This window comes from Lissotriton vulgaris, chromosome 1_1 (genome assembly GCF_964263255.1).
Source record: "Lissotriton vulgaris chromosome 1_1, aLisVul1.2, whole genome shotgun sequence".
NCBI classification, from domain to species: Eukaryota; Metazoa; Chordata; class Amphibia; order Caudata; family Salamandridae; genus Lissotriton; species Lissotriton vulgaris.
In genome coordinates, this window is record NC_141685.1 from 458,125,241 (window position 1) to 458,149,170 (window position 23,930).

General features: G+C 42.8%; 1 protein-coding gene across 7 annotated transcripts in view; it reads left to right on the forward strand.

The window, feature by feature from the left end:
• The window catches only part of DNAJC6 (DnaJ heat shock protein family (Hsp40) member C6), a 352,982-nt gene that overhangs the window by 280,064 nt on the left and 48,988 nt on the right, over positions 1 to 23,930 (forward strand). For 3 of the 7 annotated variants that reach the window (XM_086953706.1, XM_086953678.1, XM_086953692.1), the window contains exons 14-16: positions 930 to 1,010; positions 12,422 to 12,556; positions 13,794 to 14,057. In XM_086953706.1, the coding sequence (XP_086809832.1) occupies positions 930 to 1,010; positions 12,422 to 12,556; positions 13,794 to 14,057 (480 nt within the window). The remainder of the gene's footprint in view (positions 1 to 929; positions 1,011 to 12,421; positions 12,557 to 13,793; positions 14,058 to 23,930) is intronic. The other 4 variants (XM_086953713.1, XM_086953698.1, XM_086953685.1 and 1 more) reach the window with 3 other exon arrangements.

The following is a 23,930-nucleotide window of genomic DNA, read 5'->3' on the forward strand; positions in this document are numbered from 1 at the left end:
AAAAGAATAATGATCATGTTCCTGTCTTTTTTATAAAAGCAGTTCAGGATAGAGTCTTTTCTGGGTAGTATTAGAACTGTGCAGTTCTATGTTCTTTTTCAGTGAAAGGTTTGATATGAATCCTTTATTGTTCAAGGAACCAGCACACCTCCAGATCTAATTTTTGGCTCAATTGGATAGGATTGATTTTGCGTTTACGCAGAGTTACAGACTTACTACTTAAATATTGGGCCAACCTTAGCCTGCGTTTTTTTCAATGGTCCCACCAAACGTGGTGGAGAACTCTGACAATTGTGAGCACTTGGTAGTAAAGAGGTCTGCACCATAGACCACTGCATAGTCTTTCCTGTCCTTGGGGCTCCACTGTACTATCAGTATCCTATATATTTACTTCAGACTTGACAGAAGTGCTAGCACTCTTGTTATTACCACTGCCATCATCCTCTTCCTTTTTGATTTTTGTATAACTTCATATATACACCCTTTTGAATCCCTTCACAATGTTAAAGAGACTGTACCTCTATATTCATGTATTCTAAAGGCTCATCGAGGTCCATACTGCCATGGCGTTTTGCCCCTTTCACTCTTTATGAATGACATACTTGCTCATAACTTACAACTTTTTTAGAGTTTGCATAATATAATTATTTTATTGTTACAAAAGAGAAAAAGAAGATTCTGTATGAGGCATAATGTTCAGTATGCATAATATATTATTTCAACACCAAGTGTCACCAGCGATCAGTCTGTTTGTGGTTTTAGATTTTAATTCCTCAATGGAAATCGGAAGCATTTGTACCACTGTGTGTGTGTCTGTTTGAGTGTGTGCGAGTGTGTGTGTGTGTGTGTGTGTGCATGATACATTTTATCAGGAAGCATATTGTTTTATTTTATCAGTTCTAAAATAAAAATATACATATTTAAATCAGCAGGTTCTGGAACCCCATCTGTTTCAATTCAACCTGATACTTCTGGATCCTGGGAGTGGGGCAATTCATCTGGTACACAAGGTGAGTTCTTTACTATTTTAATGCATAAATATCTTCATTGTGAACCATAATATTGTATATTATTTACATGGAGGGTGTATCCAAGATCTCATTCTAAGCAACTATACTCTGGAACTCTATTCCTTTTGTCAGCCGCACCACATAATCTCTACCTGCCCTTGAAAAAGAAATAAAGCAATTTCTTCTTAGCGTTCAGTCCCTTCCTTATCTTATTTATGTTTTATTTATTTCTTGTATTTGTATGAGCGCAAACAGCTACCCACAAAGGGTTTCCCAGCGCTATCAAAAGGAGCAGCAGAGTCAGGAAACAGCATACTGGCCGAATAGCCAGGTTTTTAGTGACTTTCGAAACAGGAGGAGGTCGGAGTGCAGACGCAGAGAAAGGGGAATAGTGTTCCATAATACAGGGCACAAGTATTAAAAGGACCGACCGCCCATTCGGTAAAGTCTTATCTTGGGGACCTGGAATTTAGCTTGTGTGGAAGACAGAAGAGTGCGGGACGGCGCATAGGGGAGGGCCAGGTGCTTGAGTTAGCGGGGAGCTCTATTGTGCTTGATGCGGAACATGTAGGTGAGAGCCTTGAACCTGGTCCATTTTTTCAACTGGGAGCCAATGAAGCTTGTTAAGCAAGCTGGAGGCCGAGGAGAATCTGGGGGCAAGCTTGGCACAGTAATCTTGCGGCCGTGTTTTGCACACGCTGCAACTTGCACATGACATCTTTATTAGCTCCCAGGTAGAGGATATTAGCGTAGTCCAGCCTAGAGGTGACAAGGGCCTGGACTACGGTTCTCCGGGTAAGGGCCGGTAACATCCATATAATCTTCCTCAGCCACCTCAAGATGGTGAAGCAGGTAGCCGCAACCTTGATGACCTGCTGACATATAGATAGAGTTTCGTCCATGATAAAACCAAGGTTGCGGACCTGCGGGGAGGGCCGAGGGAGAGGACCCATTTCTGTTGGCCAATGTAGAGGGCCCCAGAGTCCTTTCTCCTTGCCCAAGACCAGCCCCTCTGTTTTTCCCCCATTCAGTTTCAGAAAGTTGGCATTCATTCAGGACGCAACCTTATTAAGCCCTATCCTAAGAGCTGAGGGTTCTGAGGTCTTCCCAGCTGAAAGAGAGAAGATTAGAGAGAAGACAATCTGGGTGTCGTCGGCATAGCAAAAAATTGACGACCCAGATTCCTCAACAATGGTAGCAAGGGGTCTAATATAAATGTTAAAAAACAAGGGACTAAGAATAGAACCCTGTGGGACCCCATAGGGTGATGAATGGACCCTGGATTTGGCAATAGGTGAAAAAACCTGGAAAGTGCCCCTCCTGTGTTGCCATTTCTTGAGTTAATTTAATAATGTTGGCAGTTTGACCATAAAACAGAACAAAGCGCGTGTCCACTTACTGAGGAGGCGAGGTGGCCGATGGTTTCGGGGAGCTAGGAGCTAAGAGAAAGGGCCCAGCCCAGCCTCTCGCAGTCTCGAACGGGCTCAAACGGGCCTGCCCTTTGCCCGGGCTTTGCCCGGCACGCGCCCGCGTAGTGGAGAAGACAGTTAGCTATATGCGCGTTCTCCAATCTCGGGCAAGTCAGGCACAGGTGCGTGTGGTTCTCTTGCCCCCTGGGACTTACTGTCCCTTCTTCCTTCCTTCACAGACCCAGCAAAGCGCAGCGGTTGGGCGTCCCCCAATCTTGGGCAAATCAGGTACAGGTGCGTGTGGTTCTCTTGCCCCCTGGGACTTGCAGTCCCTTCTTCCTTACTTCACAGACCCAGCAAAGCGCAGCGGCACCCACGAAGCGGGAGCGGCAAGAAGTAGCAGTTGGGTGTCTTCCTATCTTGGGCAAATCAGGCACAGGTGCGTGTGGTTCTCTTCCCCCTGGAACTTGCAGTCCCTTCTTTCTTGCTTCACAAACCCAGCAAAGCGCAGCTGCTGGGCATCCTCCATTCTCGGGCAAATCAGGCACAGGTAAGTGGGGTTCTCTTGCCCCCTGGGACTTGCAGTCCCTTCTTCCTTGCTTCACAGACCCAGCAAAGCGCAGCGGCACCCACGAAGCGAGAGCGGCAAGAAGTAGCAGTTGGGTGTCTTCCAATCTCGGGCAAATCAGGCACAGGTGCGTGAGGTTCTCTTCCCCCTGGGACTTGCAGTCCCTTCTTTCTTGCTTCACAAACCCAGCAAAGCGCAGCTGCTGGGCATCCTCCATTCTCGGGCAAATCAGGCACAGGTAAGTGGGGTTCTCTTGCCCCCTGGGACTTGCAGTCCCTTCTTCCTTGCTTCACAGACCCAGCAAAGCGCAGCGGCACCCACGAAGCGGGAGCGGCAAGAAGTAGCAGTTGGGTGTCTTCCAATCTCGGGCAAATCAGGCACAGGTGCGTGAGGTTCTCTTCCCCCTGGGACTTGCAGTCCCTTCTTTCTTGCTTCACAAACCCAGCAAAGCGCAGCTGCTGGGCATCCTCCATTCTCGGGCAAATCAGGCACAGGTAAGTGGGGTTCTCTTGCCCCCTGGGACTTGCAGTCCCTTCTTCCTTGCTTCACAGACCCAGCAAAGCGCAGCGGCACCCACGAAGCGGGAGCGGCAAGAAGTAGCGGTTGGGCGTCCTCCAATCTCGGGCAAATCAGGCACAGGTGTGTGTGGTTCTCTTCCCCCTGGGACTTTCAGTCCCTTCTTTCTTGCTTCACAAACCCAGCAAAGCGCAGCTGCTGGGCGTCCTCCATTCTCGGGCAAATCAGGCACAGGTAAGTGAGGTTCTCTTGCCCCCTGGGACTTGCAGTCCCTTCTTCCTTGCTTCACAGACCCAGCAAAGCGCAGCGGCACCCACGAAGCGGGCGCAGCAAGAAGTAGCGGTTGGGCGTCCTCCAATCTCGGGCAAATCAGGCACAGGCGCGTGTGGTTCTCTTCATGAATTCAGACATGAATCTGTAAGGTCAGGAGGTGGTTTTATTCCATTATTTTTGTGCGATAAAGAACAATTTGTCATAGCATCCTGTCCTTAGAACATTAGACCTGTCCATTGCTCTTAAAGAATCCTTTGACGGAACAGCTACTCTAATGTTGTTTAATATAGCCTCTAATTTTGTGATGGTAGCACTCCCATGTAGCATGTCTGTCAAACTAGACTGGATTTTCAGCAGTAATCATTTTAGCATTACCTTTCTCTTGATCTTAGGTATTTCTTTACAGTATTATTTTGAAACCCTTCCACGTTGCTTTCAGCTTCTCTTTTTTTCTTTCATAATGCATTGTTGCTACTAAAGCAATTTTATTATTTAAATCTCGCAGAAATCCTCATCTTTATGCATGGAAAATAAATATATGTCCACTCCCATGGCTACTCGACAAAAGTGGTACAGGCCCAAGCCCACCTACTTTTACACTCATTCTATTTTTCCTTGTGTATGGAAAAATCCACATTCAACTCGTAGGTGATGAAAATTTGCTATTTATTTTAGCAACTGCAACAAATCCAATAGATTGCATTTCCTGCAGAACGAATCATTCTTGCAGGAATATCCCCTTCTTTTGTCCATTGAGGGGTCTAAACTTAAGTACAAATGTCTGTATATGGTGTCAATAATTTGAATCTAGCCAAAAGGTAGGAGACTGCTGTACATGGTCAAATAGCAAAAGTCAATGAGTAATGGGAGAGGGAGCTCATTTGTTGTCGATTAATGTATTGTGACGTTGTATTCTTTAAATAGATGAGTCTTCAACTTCAACTCTATCAAGTCCCTCCAATTCTAAGCGATCATGTTCGTTTGCTCACCATTAAATTAAATAAAATAGTAAGATCTTTCGGCCACGTTTTTTCCCATTCTTCTCCTTTTCCTCATATGCTGCACTAATGGTTTGTACAGTGCAGGGGTAGTATCTTTACCAGGTCAAAAATCACTGATTACAAATTTCTACCATAGAGCTCTGACCTTTTATCCCCAGAACTGGGACTACCCATAATACTGTGTCCTTTTCTGAATGGATATCCCCAGTTCTGGGCAATTTCCGTTTCCATTTTCCACCTGCAACTCCCTCTCCCACAACATAGATTCTGGCTAACTTGTAATCAGTGCTATAGAGGTCTCTTTTCAGCATTACCAGCACTGTAATTTAGTTCTCTATCCAGACCCCAACATCAGAGATTAAGGTATCTGCTGGAAGACACCCTTCTAAGCCCACTTTTTGCTAATCTCTGGAAATTTTACTTGCTGCTTTCAAGTTCTCATGAATGTTGTATGACTCAACGTCATCAGAAATCAAGGATTCCTGGAGGGCCACACAATCTGTGCATTGTATATATTCTGGGGCAGCCACCTGAGCCCACCTACATCCCATGAGAGGAAAAACAGCTCCTCAGTATGACTTATTTTTGAAGTAGCTGTGGTAGCAAATAGGGGATCAAGGCCAAATAGGTTTATTCAATGCATTTCAAATTTGCCTTTTTATGCCATATCTTCCCTTGCAAAATATCATCCCCAAATCGACCTATATTTGTTTGATTCATTTCAGCTATTTAATCTAACTATTTATTGGCCCGTGTTATTTCTTATACAGCAGTAAACTTATTGAACAGCTCCCCTTTGCTTGAAACTTTTCAGTTCTTGATCCTTCTTCTGTTTGATTCACACATGGGATATTAGTGAGAAATTGGTTAAGATGTTTATAGCTCTGGGTAACTTTAAGATGCAATGTTTTCTAAGTGTATTTAATTTAAAAATTATCTGTTGGAAGATTTTGCACCTAGGCATGAAAGTGTGTTTATTGCACCCCTCCTCTGGAGACATAAATCAGCAATAGAACAGTTACCAAATCTAAAAATGTTGATCCCTGATTAGATCACAAAATTGAGCCCTTGTTGAAACAATTAGCATATCTACTGCCTCCTATTCAGGGCCGGTTTTAGAACTGGTGGCACCCTGTGCGACAATGTTTGTTTGCGCCCCCCCATGACCACCTCTAACACAGATTCCCTCACTATCACCATTTAACAGTAACCCTCAAGTATCTATAACTCTCTCTCTCAGATTCATTTAGTTTTATAGCGCCACTCATACCAGTGTAAGGTGTCAGGGGACTTTACATCTCACATACATTGGACATAGACTATAAAACATTTGTAAATCAGGGTATAGGAAATGTTACATAAGACAGAGACTACAAGGTGTAGGAGTCAAATGTCATCCATATTGGTAGGGAGTATAGTTTAAGAATCCGTGGTCTGCAAAAGCACAAGTACAGAATTTTAAATGTAATACCATTGTTAGAGGTTTTCTTTAAAAATAAGAATGGATTTCTACCCAAATTGACCTTTTTTGCAAGATTAAGATAATAAAAGACTGGGCAAAAAAACATATAGTTCTAATATATACCTTGTCGTTTGTGTACAGTTCTTTGAGGACAGTTAACAGCCAACTGTTCAATATTAGGATTTTAACTTATAAACCTCAAGTAATCAAAGGAAGTCTCTGACAAAAGTGGTAACCCACTGACCTATTTACTTTATATGCTCTTTGTGATTTGCATGGTGCAGGTTCTTTACAGCAGGCATATTAACCCTCTGCGCTTCCTTATGGTGAGTCAAAACTTCCACTAGATGGAACTCCAGTCTATCTCCAGGAAGAACATTAATCAAAGGAGTAATCTTGACATTGTTATTGATGTCTCAAAATTGCTGGAGACCAGTAATGCGGCAACATGTGCTTTTAAACGATAATATACCTGCAAACATGGTGCCCCCAACCCAAGTCAGCACCCAGGGCTGTGGCACCAGTTGCTCTGCCCTCGAGCCAGCCTTGCTCCTATTTACTAATGAGAGGCTAGGAGAAAGTCTAAGAGTGTAAACTACACACATGAACAAGGTTTCTAGAGCTCTGAATATTTTCTCCTCCTACAAATGGTTTCATGACACCCGAGAACATCTCAACAGGGCAGTGAAAGGGATATTGAAGGACAACTACCTCTAACTGAGACCACGTTCTCATCTCTTGCAATACCACATGCTCTATTGCACTCTTTCGTGTTTGTTCCTACACCCTCAATGATGTCACTCCTCGCTATACAATTTTAGAAAAACGTAAAAATGTTTGTGATGCATTTTGTCGTGCAGTGAGCTATGTGTTGTTGATCTTATATATTGCTATATAGGCTGTTTCACAAACAGAGCCAAACTGATAATTAACACTAGATATATGATCCTGAGAATGCTTGCATGCAAAATAATATTGAAAACATTGCTCTTCATATACCAGTTCAGTTCCTTTCAAAAAGTGATGTGGTCTGTTGGTAGCGGATGTAAAAAAAATAATTCTAAAACATTATCCACAACTAGTGGTGTTCCACAGGCACTGTGAGTTAGGCCTCTGGTGATCAGCATGCATGTTTTTCACCTCTTTATATTTTCTTATGCATGATATTAGGGCCTGTATATCTGTATGCATTCCACTGTTTGCCCATCTTTCTTAGTACAGGTGCACCTTCTCCAACAAATCTAAAGTAAACTGTATTCTGTAAGAATTCGTCCTTGAATTTAGGTCTGGGCAACATTAAATACATAATAACAATAATAATAATAGTAATAATAGGAATACATAAGCATTTTTTTTGGTTGGTGTGGGTGCCTCTTTTTGTATTTCTGGGTGTGAGGTACTCTTGTATGATGAATCTATGATTTTGTGTCTGCAAACAAAGTTAGCTGTGCTAGATATCAAAAAGGGGTCCGAGACAAAATCACCATGAGACCTTCCCAGTGTTCACCCCACCACTCTTTCCAAATGTTCTTTGCCAAAGAGCTGCCTCCATATATCCCCAGCATCCAGTGCCCCCTCCTGTATATGCCACATGTTCTACCTACTTGTCTCATACCGGATTATTTTTAGGTATGGCCTATTGACAGACTTAGTCATCTCAACACCCTCACGTGTTTCATAAATAATATTAATACATGCAAATGCACATGCATACAGGTGCTTTTGGTCAAGCATTTAGTAATGGCCCAATTCATCCATTAACATGTGTAGTTCCTTGTGAGCATTGGGGTTTTTCAACTCTGTATCCCAGACAGCGGTGGTCATATGGAGTATCCTCTTTTAGGAGCAAGATCCTCACTCGCCCAAGAGTGGCATAGCTCATCATTGGGCTGTGCTTCTCATTGGACTGGCACTGCAATACCCAACAGGCCCCCAAGAGTGCTATTTGCAGGATATCATTTTGATTCTGCCCTGCACAAAGTTCAGAATACCAACTGCCCCCAAAATATGTATAAGGACAATTTCCTGCTTGGAAGGGTAGACTGGTTTTATGAAAGATTACAATTAACTAGAGGTTCCCAATCCAAATAATGTATTCACAGAACCTCTGTTAAAAGGACAAGAGAATACCTAGGAAATATTGCTCCTGATATTCTAACAATAGGTCGACATGTTTCTTGCCTATCAAAGTCTATCCAGGATCAGTGACAATTGTTATTGGAGAATAGGGGAGTGATTGTGCTGGGCCTAAACTACTCTCCATCCCTCTTTGATTACCACTTCATCAATTGATTGTCTTACACTGTGAGAGATGGCATTTTGCTTGATCCGATATGCACATACACCTGAAAAGGAGTGCACTTCAATGCTAACGTTTTTGTGCCACTACTTTATTTGACATATGTTTATATCTTTGGAAATTGTTTTGTGTATTACATACATTCACCATACAAATACAAAAAATAAAACATTGCATGTTTGCCAAGGACTGACTTACTGGCATTGCAGTGCCTACCCATTGGTAGCACTTCCCAGCCAGTTCACTTGCCCTTGCTTTGCTAGTTTTTGTGTTGACTGGACCACTGTTGGGCTATTCTCTGAATCATAGCTGCTTCCTTAACTACTGATCTGTTGTGCCTGTGGGACTGGGATATTTTTGCTCCTCTCACTCTTGTAAGCTTAGGGTTCCCAATAGGTTTATGCAGTACCTCCAGAATAGCCTTTGCCAGGGAAACAGGCGACAGTAGTTTTACTATTGGCAGCCAAGTCACTGAGTGTTGTAATGATCCAGTCTAAATTGATCTGATGCTTCAATATACTATTCTTCAGCTTGCATCTTGTACTACTCACATAAAATACATCAGAGAGATGGGACTTGATTTTTCAATACACTTAGAATCATACTCCTTTATTTGTTAGTTAAGTTTAGTTTGTTCTAGTTATATGTGCGCTGGTAATAACATTGGTACACACTTAATATTTAAAATTGGAAGCTTCAAGTAGGCACTCTTTGGATGAGAGGGAACTGCTGAAACTATTGCTGGATCTGTACAGAGTATGTCCTAATATTTTCAAGATTTCCATAGGCTTAGTCCTGAAACACATAATGTATCATATAGTTTAGATGAATGTGCAAATCTTTCTTATTCTCCTGACTCTTCTTCTCCCCTGCCTATCACCACATTTCAAGAACTACTGTCCTATATTATCACTTTCTACTGCTAGCATTAGAATTGATGTAACTCTTCTCATATACGTTTTCATGAGCCCTTCGTACATTCCTTTTTCTACAGATACTGACTCCTGCAGACTCACTCTTGCAAATTTCTTAACCAAACCCTTTGTCCAGGCCCTAGATTGGATGTCACTGACTCCATAGCCATGACATGTCACCAGTGCCCAGTTTTACTCCAGAACATGACCATCCTGGATCAGCATGGTTCCCCAAGATGTGACCCATTTTTTACAATTGTGATCAAGGTTTGCCCTCTTGAGTGTCTTCATTGAAACTTTTTGCATCAAACTGTCACCAACAAATGTCTGTGAACCTCTCCTGCTCCCCCTCTTCAGATTGCTTATAAAAACTGTTTGACACCTCACTGAGTGACATGTTCTGAGATACATATCAAAGCAACTGGTGAATGGGAGGTACATCTTGTAATGGGCTCTCTGAAAGAGGGATAGAAAACCCATTTGAAATCTGATGCACCATTTCAAAGCTGTGTATTGGAAAAATTCACACAAAAAACCAAAGTGATCCTCTCATTTTCAGGGGAAAATAATTGGAGATATTTGTGGGCCTATTTCCAATTTGTATGCAGATTACCCTAGAATAAGTATGTATTCCCTCATCTGGTGCTGCAGAACACCGTACTGAACCTTCTGACAAACCAATGTTGCCCCTCTTTGCTTCTTATCCACCAACTGAAGTGCACTCTAAAATCAATAGTGCTTTCTTCAACATCAGTGCAGGGTGATTTTGTTATTTCTTCAGTGAGCTCATCCCCAATCATAAAATCCTGACAACAAAGTTGATACTGAAGCATGTTAAAGAGAACTTAAGATGTTTGCATTAGTGTTGCTGATGCTGGCATTGTAAGATGTAGTTATCAATGATGGCTTCCACACCAGAGATATTGCTAAAGCATATGTAGTGGACCATATATTTAAAACAGCTAGAATGAGGTCATCCGATTCTCTCCAAAAGCAGGAGGTACCTCAGATCAGGACGATCATCAGACCTAAATCTTTTCATAAATGCTCAGGGTTTTCTAGGTTATGTACCACCTCAAGATGACAATCAGGTGGATAATCAGCAGCCTCAAATGCACTCTGATCCTAGCTTGTACATTGAACAGCAGAAAGCAACAGGTTGATTATTATTATTTTTCCTGAGACAAATGTTACGATTCTTCAGCTCCGCACCATTGCGGAGCCTACTCAATTTGTCTCTATCATCAAGAAAACAGTAAAACATTTACTATCCCCATGCTCACAGATCAGCCAAAATCGGATCTTTTCACACATATATTATCAGGCAATTCCTACCCTCATCATCTTCCAACCCTCAACCCTAAACCTCGTTTGAGAGCATGGTTCATCACAATGAAGGTTAGGCATTGTCTTTTCTTTCAAACTAGTTTGGTATAACTTCGTCCAGCAATTCTAGAGAAAGTATGATTCATGATTCTCTCTCCTTTATTTAAGGAGACCACCATCTGTTCCTCTCCCAGATTTTTCCTTGCTCGCATATCTTGATGAAAATTTCAATCTTGACTAGCAAAAGTGTGACACTGAGAGTGCCCCATGAAGAGTGAGACAAGGATGTCACTCCAGAAACTTTCGGATACAGAGGAAAGGAGGACTTTACACCTAATTGTGGATTACATTTCTTAAACACATTTTTCAAGAGACGTTTGTGACAATAACTCTGCATCAGATTCTACAAACCTTGTAGCTAGAGGACTGCTTGGTATCAATAGTCCTCATGGAAATGAGCTCCCATGTATCAACTGGCAAAGGGCAAAGCAGATACCTGAGATTTGTTTTAGGAGACAAGCACTTTCACCTTGTGTTTTACTTGGCCCCTAGAATCTTTACAAAAACATGGCTAGGGGTCATCTGCTTTACCAAGAAATTTCTCTTAATTGTCACTGGAGGACTGGTTAATAAAAAGCTCCAGTCTTGATTTTAGTCAAGAGAAATTGCACCGGACAATTATCCTTTTGAGGACTCTAGGATTTTCAACTTCCTTTCTAAGACTTCAATTTAAAAAAAATTCTAGACAACACTGGGGAAGCATATATTATAGATGTGCCTCAAGAGAGGCTGCACTATATGCAATTAAGGTAAGTATGTTTTCAGGAAAAAAAATCCATCCACCAAATTTTGTTTGTGGACCTTCTGGAGGAGGGTGGGTGAAAATCTCACTTAGCTGAGTGAATTTTTGTAGATAAATGTTGGCTTAGGTTTCACATGCTTCCTCTGAGTGTAGTGGAAATTCTACCTGACTTACTATGATAATATCTTGTTCGAGGATATCCTGTGATCACTCATAAGAAGTACCAGGGATGGTGGTAGGACCATGGAAGGTGCAGACCAGTAGGTTTATGGCTAGATTAATTTGGTCTTCTTGGAGCAATTTGGGCTGGACCAGTCTAGAAACTTGCCTCCGAGAAGGCAGGTCTCATAGCATAGTAGCAAAGTGCCCAGGCCCCTGCTTCTCTACATGGTTTAAAAGACCACATCTGGGGAGCATGACAGTTAATACCTTATGTTCTCACAGGAGCTAGTGCCTCACTTGAGAGCCTCATCCTGCCTACCTGCATGAATTCATCAGTATTTGTGATATTGCATTGTATCACACACATTAGACACCATTTAGGGGATAAAAATGAGCTATCCTTTTTTTGTGGCTCGTATACATTTAGAACTGCACTTCAATATGAGAACGTGGTCATAGTGGTGATTGTGTACCGTGTAAATCAGCCAAGAATAGCATAATCATTAGATAACTAGGTTTAGTGAATTATATTATCTCTCAAAGTTTGCTTTTTTACATGTTTTTATTTGCCACATGATATATTAACTGTATTTACTTCTGGCCAGCACCTTTATAAATAGTGTGATAAACACATGTGCTAGTGAATAAATATTTATATACATGCACTTTTTCTCTGCAGGAGGTCTAGCTGGAAGAAGCAGATCTGCTGCTACTAGTCCCACTGGGTCTGCACATAACACTCCAACTCATCAATCTAAGCCACAACATTTGGATCCTTTTGCTGATCTGGGGACACTTGGTACAAACCTAACAGGTTATATGAAAAACAAATTATCACATGAATATCTGGGGCATTGTGAAGACAGCAGCATGAATGAGAGATTGTGACTCAAGAATAGTTTGTCCGGATGGAACATGATTTGCAGCATTGTGATTTGTGAATTTGATGGAGCTAGATAAATTTAATAGGAAGATATAGAGGAACATTTGAGGTGGTCAAATATGAAGCAAAAAGGGGCAAAGTATCCAGATAAACCATGGGAAGCAATGAATAGTTAGGGACTGGGTGAAGGGCATCAATATGGCTATACATTTGGAGGTATATTTATGTTTTCAATGGGAATTTCGGATATTTTCTTAATACTTTCAATGTCTTATGAACAGAAGCCATAACTCAATATTAGCAAACTTAATTAATTTATACACAACAGCTCACTGAAATTGATCAGTAGTGGTAACCAGGCAAACCGCAACTCACAGCCCAAATACAGTCATCATGGACTCAACAATGATGTGACCGATGACACCACAAATGACATTGATGACATCACTGATAATATTACATATAACCTCACATTGAAGTTATCTATGATATCACTATTGATATAGTGTAATTTCTTTTTTTGGGTATGTGCTGTTATAAGGCTTGTGCACAATTTGCATAATTTTCTTACACATAATTATGCAAAATTGCGGTAAAATGACTCCTAATTACCTGACAAGGAAATCCTTCACTTTGCGCTCTTCAGTGAAAATGCGTCACTTTTTGGCACAAATATGCATTTAAACAAAAGAATCATGTACAACCTGCCTAACGTTTTTTGTGCATTTGCGTGAAACTTGCACCACAAATTGCAAATTCCCCAAATCATGCAAAATATGCCAGCGTAATTTAAGTTCCATGCAGGTCTAGTTGCTATCAAATGATTTTTTGTTGTAAAATATGTCATTTGTCGGTATAATACATACTTTTTAATAACTCTAACCTATTCACAATAACAACTCACATTGGTGGAAGAGGTTGAACATGTAACACAGATTGCTGATAAAATATTCTGGCAGTTAATTTAATAAGATGAGTGGGCCAGAAATAGCCTATTAAAAATGTTGCATTAAATGTGTGAAAAGTACTAATGCCATGCAGTTTGAAGTGGTAGAAAGCCAGTTTGACTGAAAATAGAACATATCACTTTTTTTTGCAATTCAAAATGATGATTGGATTCAAAATGTAAGTTTAAATGGCAACTTCTACTTTTGTCTATTTTTAATAGGTGGTTCATCGTTTAGCAGTCGCCCCACCACACCAACTGGAATGGGTGGAGGATTTCCGCCTCTGAGCTCTCCCCAAAGACCTTCACCTCAGCCAGGAGGTGGAGGTTGGCAGCAGAGTACAGGCTTTTCTTGGCCACAATCCCAGCCAAAGCCCCAGCAGAATGCACCTCACTCTTCCCCACAGAATAGACCAAACTACAATGTTAGTTTTACTGCAATGCCCGGTAGGCAGGATGATCATCGCAAAAGCACAACTAATCTTGGTAAGGAGCAGGCAATAATGTGCAAAAGTGGGGGATTTGTCCCTGAAATCACAGTTTTTCCAACAGAATATGGTATTACTTAAATTGTGAATGTGTGGGTGAGAGATTCCTTTGAGGCCAATATTGTGTAAGAATAATAAAAATAATATTAATAAGAGGAGGAAAGGAAGAGGACTTTTGGTGATTGCTCTTCAGTACATGCCAGCAAGACTTTTCTGCTTTTCTGAATCATTCAGCACATGCCAGCAAGACTCATGTAACACACTGAGCTATCATGCAAGCATAGCTATTTCATGCACATCATGTTTAAAAAAAAAATTGGGGGACACATTACTGCAGATATACCAGAAGGACCACACTTTGTGAGGGCTAAGATTACATCTCCTTGTTTTCCCAATTCTAGCCCACTTCTTTTTCATTGATCTAACACCAACAGACATAATTTGATTGACACAGCTTGTGATTTTGCCTGCCTGCCAGTAAAGACTTGGAACCTTGACTAAAACTGGCTGTTCAAGGCATATGAGCTGCAGATTGTACACGTTGCATAGATCGCCATCTGGTGTTTGGCTCGGATGATTGCGTGTTGTTTTTGTCTTCGAAGAAGTCTTGTAGTCACAAGACCTGTGACTCCTCCTTCGGTGCAGAGTGTGCATGGGCTTCTGCTCCATCGTTAAATAGTTTTTTCCGCCATCGGGTTCGGATGAAACTTGCTACGCTCCGGTTCGGAACCGTTTCCAGACCTCTTTGACGCGAAATTACATTCACCAATGGTATTGTTTTGATCACGAAGCTTCGACGCGCACCTCGAAAGCTTCCATCACTCTTCGACGCCTGCGAACTTCGACGCTACCCACGCTGATATAGACGTATGTCGATGGAACGGACTCCATTTAAAAGATGTCCACAGTGTGGCGCTAAATTTCCACACTCTGACCTACATCCTGTCTGCAATTTGCGCCTCTCTCCAGAACATCGAGAGGACAATTGTGAAGCCTGTCTTTCATTTAAATCGAAAAAGACTATCTGGGATCGTCAAGCTCGACGCCAAAACGTGCAGCAAGGCACACCTTCATTCCGGACATCTTCAATCCAGGTCCCGTCCTTTCGGAGCCAGAATAGATCATGGACTCCGAAGTAGACGTCTCCGACGCTGAGGTCGAAGATGACATCACTCCTGGCCAAAGGGACGTGAGTACTGAAACCCCGACCCCAGCCCCGACCCAGCCCAAAAAATGGCACCGGTAACACCTTCGTCTTTAGGCTCACTCAGGTTTACACTGTACCAAGACTTCGAACGCCCCGCCCTATGGCTCTGCACCGAAGGACAGGTAAAAGCCATCCGGCTCGAGCCAACCACTCGGCGCCGTGGGTGAAGACATCATAGTTGCCATGCCCTCTTACGTCGACACCGACGAAACACTCGGTGCCAAAACCAACAAAAGACCCCTCAGCTCCGAAAGACTCAGAAAAAAGTCAGCGCCGAAGCAACTCGATAAAGCATCGACACCGAGAAAGCCGGATAAACCACCGGAACAGAAGAGCCCAGATAAGGCTTCGGTTCTGAAACAGACTAAATAACATTTGGCACCGAAGCATATAGAAAAGACCTTCGTTCCATCAAAACACAAGGCACCGAAAACTTCGGAACCGAGTAAGGTTGTGGTACTGGACAATGTCCCAAAACACCCAAAATCAGTTTCTAAGGACAATTCTTCGACGCCAAGCAAGTCTGCGGAGTCTGAATAACTTTTCTTCCCAGATCCAAAGCAAACTACTATATTTATCCACCCAAAGACTGGTCATATAGTCACCAAGCTGCCTACAAAAAGGAAACTAGAACATTTACACCAAGTTCCAGTTCCTCCATAGAAGATTCATACATCTACTAACACTTCTCCTCCACCTGATAACCCTAACTTAATAATTTCACCACCATACTCTCCACATTTAGAGGATAGTGATGATTCACAAGGGCATGGAGATGTAGATGACGATGTAATGCCATTAAGTCCTGTCAATTCACCACTAGTGTCAGACCCATGGCATGATTATAACACGGATTCTGATATAACTAATGATCCAGATTTTTACCCCTCAAAGCCATCCCCATCAGATGATAATGTGGGGTTTGCACAACTTATACATAGGTCATCTACATATCACAAAGTCAAACTCCATTCAGATCATGTAGAGGAAGACTTTTTGTTAGAAACGTTTGCACAACCGCAAAAATCTACTCATGTCTTTCCTATGCTACAGGGCCGTATTAGACATGCTCCTGAAGTTTTTAAAGACCCAGTTAGAGCTAGGGCTCTTAACCCCAGAATTGATAAAAAATATAAAGCAGCCCCTAGTGACCCAATCTATATTAAGGGCTAACTTCCCTTGGATTCTTTAGTGGTAGCCAATGCACGTAAAATGGCAAATTCCCAGGGATCAGGTGACGCACCACCTCCTGACAAGGAATCTAAGCTATCAGACACATCAGGAAAACGTATGGCGTCTCAGACGGCTAATTCATGGAAAAATGCAAATACACAAGCCCTGCTAGCAAGATACGACAGGGCTTACTATGATGAACTAGAGAAGCTCATTCAACACCTTCCACCAGAGTACAAAGACAAAGCTAATGACCTGGTACAAGAAGGCAAACTATTTACTAATACCTCAATAAAATGCGCACTAGATGCAGCAGACACCGCGTCACATGCCATAAATACTAGCGTGCTACTACGTAGACACGCATGGCTCAGAGTGTCTGGTTTAAAACAATAGGTGCAAAATAGAATTCTAAACCAACCATTTGATCAAGAGCACCTTTTTGGACCTGCAGTTGATACATCTTCAGAAAAAATAAAAAAAAAGATACAGAAACAGATAAATCTATGGGGGCCCTGCAGTCACCATCTGCCAGAGGTTCCTTTCTGTGCTCCTTTTACAGAGCAGGTTCCAAAACTACCTCACCAGAACACCCTTCATCTCATACAAAAGTCCAAACCAAGATTACTTTTCTAGGGGATACAATAAAGGAGGTTACAGAGGTAACAACCACAGGGGTAGGGCAGAGGGAACAACACCTGCAACTCCCCTAACAATAAACAGTGACTTCCCTCCGCTTCCCCCCCCAATCATCCCACTCCTGTCGGGGTACACATCTCACAGGATCACACCTGTCTGGAGCTCCATCACAACAGACAAACAGGTAAGACAAATTATCCAGTATGGTTATTGCCTGGAACTCACTTCTACACCTCCTAACATTCCTCTAAGACAGCGCCCAATATCATTAGACCATCTAACGCTACTCAAGCAAGAAGTCTTGGCAATGTTACAAAAGGATGCACTAGAGCCAGTTCCTCTAATTCATCAAGGGACAGGAGTGTACTCCCTTTACTTCCTTATCCCAAAAAAGGACGGCTCTCTATGACCAATACTGGATCTCAGACCGTTAAATTGGAACATTCATTCAGACCACTTCCACATGGTCACTTTACAACAAGTGCTTCCATTACTACAGCAAGGCGCCTTTTTCTCCACTATAGATCTAAAAGATGCCTACATCCACATTCCAATACATGCCTCTCACAGGAAATATCTCAGATTCGTGGTAGATGGTCAACAGTACCAGTTCAAGGTGCTTCCATTCGGAGTCACCACAGCACCCAGGGTCTTTACAAAATGCCTCGCAGTAGTTGCAGCCCATCTCAGAACACAACAAATGTATGTCTTCCCCTACCTAGACGATTGGCTTATAAAAGCAAACTCCCAAAAAAGCTGTGTGCAACACACACTTCGTACAATACAGTTGCTTCACAATCTAGGATTTACAGTAAATCTAACCAAATCCCACCTCCAACTGTCTACAATGCAACAGTATCTAGGGGCAACAGTAAACACTCTCACAGCCAAAGCTTATCCCAATCCCGTCAGGATAAATGTTATACAAACACTGGTTGAAAAATTTCAACCACAACACACTCTACCAGCAAGAGTGTTCATGCAACTAATAGGAATGATGGCATCATGCATTTTTCGCGTCCCTCATGCAAAACTACAAATGCGTCCATTACAAGAATGTCCAGCACAACAGTGGAACCAAGCTCAAGGTCAAATGACAGATCTGTTGTTGGTAGACGACCTCACCCATCGATCTCTGCAGTGGTGGAGCACAAAAAACCTTGCCAAAGGATGGTCGTTCCTCGAGCCACTTCCACAGGTAATGCTAACAAGAGATGCGTCGCTCACCAGATGGGGAGCACATCTCAAAGACCATACCACTCAAGAGTTATGGACCTCTCAGCAAAAACAGTTCCACATCAACTATCTGGAATTGTTAGCGATCTCTCTAGCGTTGAAATCTTTTCAACCGCAGCTCCTAAACAAAGTTGTCTTAGTGCGTACAGACAACATGAAGGCAATGTATTACATACAAAAGCAGGGGGGGACACACTCTTTCCAGTTATCCCGTCTAGCACAGAGCATCTGGAGGTGGGCCATTCCGCGAAACATATACCTCCTAGCAGAACATCTACCAGAAGTACACAATCGGATAGCGGATCTGCTCAGTCGTCAAACACAACAGATCCATGAATGGGAACTTCATCCTCAAGTTCTTCTTCCATTCTTTTATATGTGGAGACAGCTAGACATAGATCTGTTTGCCACACAGAAAAACACGAAATGCCAAAACTTCGCATCCAGGTATCCACACCCATTGTCCAAAGGTAATGCGCTATGGATGAACTGGTCAGGAAAATTTGCTTACGCTTTTCCGCCTATCCCACTCATTCCATTAGTGGTGAGTAAACTTCAACAACATTCCCTTACAATGATTCTAGTTGCTCCAACATGGGCAAGACAACCATGGTTCACAACTCTGCTGCAGCTATCAGTAGTGCCACATCAAAAGCTGCACCTCTCTCCCAAGTTTCTCACTCAGACCCATGGAGAGATAAGAAATACAGATCCCAGTCAGCTCAATCTAGCAATCTGGCTCCTGAAATCTTAGAGTTTGGATATCTCAACCTTCCACAAGAATGTTTGAATGTTATCAAAGAAGCTAGACGACCTACAACCAGAGCGTGCTATGCTGCTAAGTGGAAGAGATTCGTCATTTATTGCTCTAACAATAAGATTGATCCACTAGATGCTTCTATTCAAAACATTATTTGTTACCTTTTGCATCTACAACGTTGTAATCTAGCGTATACATCTATAAGATTACATCTAGCTACAATAGCAGCTTACCTACAGAACAGACATCTGTCTATGGAAGGGCTTAAAAGAATAATTCCACCAAGAGCTCCACCCTCCCCAGTGTGGAATCTCAATATAGTCCTTACCAGACTAATGGGCCCTCCATTTGAACCTCTACACAAGTGCGAATTACAATACCTTACTTGGAAAGTGGCATTTCTAGTCGCTAACACATCTCTTAGAAGAGTGAGCGAACTGAAGGCATTCACCATACAAGAACCATTCTTACAAATTCATCACAACAAAGTGGTTCTTAGAACAAATCCTACTTTTCTATCCAAAGTAGTTTCTGCCTTCCATCTAAACCAGTCAGTTGAACTACCAGTATTCTTTCCTCAACCAGACTCAGTGGCAGAAAGAGCGCTACATACTCTTGATGTCAAAAGAGCATTGCTCTGTTACATAGAAAGAACTAAACCATTTAGGAAAACCAAACAACTTTTCGTAGCTTTCTCCCCACCGCATGAAGGCAATCATATTTCTAAAACAGGAATTGCAAGGTGGATTATGAAATGTATACAAATATGCTACCTTAAAGCTAAACGCACATTAACAATTCCCCCTAGGGCTCATTCCACACAAACTAGGGGCATCTATGGCATTCTTGGGAAATAATCCTCTAGATGACATATGCAAAGCAGCAACTTGGACCACGCCACATACCTTCACAAAACACCATTTTGTAGCTGTGTAAGCAAAACAACAAGCTAGTGTGGGCCAGGCTGTATTAAAAGCACTTTTTCAAACTACTGCAACAGATAGAGGTGGCCACCGCTAAGGAGGAACTACTATATAGTCTATGCAAAGTGTACAATCTGCAGCTCATATGCCTCGAACGGAAAATGCTACTTACCAGTATGCATCTGTTCTTGGCATGTAGAGCTGCAGAGTTGTAAACGCCCATCCTCCTCCCCGGATACCTCTATCTGATCCAGTATTATCTTAAATAGAAACATCACGCATGGGCACTTCTCTATTGCTTACTTCCTCATCTAACCCTACTGGCAAAACAATCTAACGATGGAGTTGAAGCCCATGCGCACTCTGCACCGAAGGAGGAATCACCGGTCTCGTGACTACAAGACTTCTTCTAAGACAAAAACAACATGCAATCATCCGAGCCCAACACTAGATGGCGATCTATGCAAAGTGTACAACTCTGCAGCTCTACGTGCCATGAACAGATGCTTTCTGGTAAGTGGCATTTTCCTTATCCTATTGCAGATGATGTTGTACTTATACCTAATTAATTTGAAAAAAATTGATAGAACACAACATTGATCATATATTCTATTGACTTTTTTTTAAGTAAACAGACTTTTGACTTTTTTCTATCAGAATATGTTTAACCAAACTTTGTACAAAACAAGGAACTTAAAAGACTGAAGATTTAAAACCTCTGGCTTGAGTAGATAGAAATTAAAAGTTAGAACAATACACAAGGAATGGGAGAAGGGACTGTTTAACAAGTACTAAACACCTATGGAGAATTAGTGCCTGTAAGTTTGCTGGGGGCATCAAAGACAAAGTGATGGATGGAATGCTTGAATTAATTGCTGCCCCTGGCAAACATTTGGTGCTGTATCCCAAATTCATTATTTTTCGCCCACCCTGCCACCTAAGTTTGGACCCAGCCAAATGTAAATCAGTCTTTAAAGCACTGTAAAATTGCTGTCACAAAGAAATTGGGAACTATCTTGTAAAGATACTTTGCTTTCGGAGAGTCATTGATGGTGCAAGTATATTCAATAACCACATTTGAGTGTGAATGTGGAATGTAGTATTTTGTCCTCCTATCTTCTCAGGCAGAAAGGGGTGTTAAATTTAGCACTTGTCGTGCCTTTTTTTCCTTGGGGATTTCCCTCTACACCGAACAGTAATGCTGTAAGTTCCTTTTTTGTCGTTCCGCAATTTAACTACGCACAGCCTCTTTAAATCATTGACTTGAGCACACGCGGTCAGAATACTGTACAGGGCTCTTGTGGGATGGGTATGTTAGATATTATGATATTTCACATGTCTTTTATCTGAATAGATAACTTTACACCATTTATTGGAGGTCATACGACTCTTAAGAATCAAAATGATTTTGTTTGTCAAGCTCATGCTAGAGTTGGACCAGAAAACATGTGCTATCATATTAGGAAAGGGATTTTGTGCTATTCTTGGTTTTTTATCAATTTTATTATCGAGTGCCTTTGGGAGAGGATCATTAGTAGGTGCTTCAACCAATTCTGTGCTGTTGACTTCAGCAGAATAGCCAATGGAGATCAGGTTGGTGCCGGCTTTGACTCTGAAGGTATTCTTCTTGTATATGTTGCCTTCATAAATTAGGAACGAGAGTGTTGACACAAACAGGCCTATACCTGGAGTTTGTCAACATACCTGTCGACCCTATAGAGGAGGCACCCAGGTACTAATAAAAAGCAGGTCACAAATGTTCTGCCTACAATTCCCATTCTGAAGCTCCCGGCGAGAACAGGGTGGAACTGGAAGCTGAGGTAACATGCGAGGATGTGCTCACTGCGATCAAGGGCCTAGCACCAGTAAAGACACCTGGAAGGAACGGTTTTTCCCCTGTATTCTACCAGACCAACATGGACATTCTTGCGGACCACCTCCTAGAGGTGTAGATGGAGGTGTAGATGGAGGCTGGCTCTAGTGCATGAGTACCAGTGTGGGTTCATCCGAGGGTGGAACCCAATGATGAAACAGTGGTGCCTCAGACATGTGCTATACAATACATGAAATGGCAACTGGAATTTGGCCCTCATGGCCTTAGACACAGATAAGTCCTTTGACAGCCTCAGCTGGGTGTATTTGTTTGAGGTTCTGACCAAGATGGGTTTTGGACTGCAATTCCTTAAGTAGATGAGGCTCCTGTTCCATTGTGCCCACTGCGTGACTCAGCACCAGAAGGTTGCTCTTGCCACAGTGGTCTATTGAGTTAGGCATGAGGCAGGGATGCTCCTTGACCCCGCTGCTCTTCGCCCTCGTGGTGGAGCTGTGGTATCGGGTTCCCAAGGCCTACATGTTCCGTAGATAACCCACTTACACCAAAAGAACTGTTGGCACGGAAACTGAAAAGTACAAAGAACAAGTTTATTAAGACCCCATGGGGTGGTGGTACATTCCTACAGCACCCTTCGGCAATGCAAGAAGTATCACACCGAATGTTGGTGTGAGTCCTTCTTTTATACACTTTACAGGTAAAAAAAAGATAGGCGGTACATGGTTACAAAGCTTTATGTACATATATGGTCATTTTTGGAGCACAGCCAACTCATGGGAGGGGTTACAACTCCACTGGTCAGTTTGGCGGAACATTCCTGAGGGGTGACTGGTCAGTTGGAACTGCGCATGCAAAGGCTTGACCGGTGCTAAAAATAGCCTGTTGCTGGGCAAAGTCGACTGGTCAGTGGTACGGACAACGGACTAAAGGGCATGCTGACCACGAGGCCGCTCATTCCCTAAAATGGCCGCCGTAACATACAAAATGGCGTTTTCTAATATGGCCAAGTTAAGGGGAATAACGTGTAGCAAGGCTAAGCGCTAACCCGGCCATTGTCAAATTACGACAGAGCCTTTGGCTATGAGGCTGCGGCACACCCTGAATCCTTGGCATATGAGGGTGGTTGAGATGACGCATGTACATCTATGTAAATGGGTGACACGCAAGAGTACCTGGCCAGTCCAATAGAGTCTCTCCCAATTCTGTTTCAGAAATTGGCTACTTCGGAGAAGTGTCTGGTCTGAGGGTGAACAGACAGAAGATGGTACTGTATCCCTGTGCAGCCTTGACTGGCACCCCCAATGAGGTGCTGCTACTGATGGGGATCACCTGAGAACGCAGCTCTTTCCTCTACCTTGGTATCTGGGTGATGAATGACATGCCCCAGTACCACCGGCACAACATAGAAAGGGAAGTGAGGGAACTATGCGCCTCTGTTGACTTTTGGAATATACCTCTACTCTCCATAATCGGGCAGGTTGCCCTACCCAAAATTGTTCAGTTGCCCTAATGCCTCTATGTACTCCAAAATATGTTAACCCCAATCTCCTGCTGAATATTCCAGGACCTCAACAAACTCTGAATAACCCTAGTATGGGGTGGAGGAAGATATAGGGCCAGACAGGAGATATTGAAACTGAGCAAAGTGGAGGGGGGGATTGGCCTCCCGTAACTAGAACCTCACTATATGGCATCACAACTGCAGCATGCTGTGCAATGGTATTAACGGAGCCTAGCTGGGGAATGCTACTCCTGAGGGGCTTGGTGGAGTTGAAGGTGCTCCCTTATATGTCTTTTGAGAGGCCGACAAACGGCCTGTGTCGAAGGTGGTGTTACTGGCTGCGGCAGTGTGTGTGACATGGTGATTTACCAGGCCCTTCACTGACAACCATTTGGCAGATTCCTCCCACAGGACTGGCTGCAGTCATTTCGACAGATCTTGCAAGTAATGAATGCGGGACTGGACGGCTGGGGCTACCTTCAGTTGGAGGACCTTGAACCTGCAGATACGTTCATTACATTCAGCAGGGCAGTTCCTGCAGCTGGCACGCACTGCCAGGGAGAGCTGGACGGTCTTCACAAGGGCACCACCGGTGTCCCAG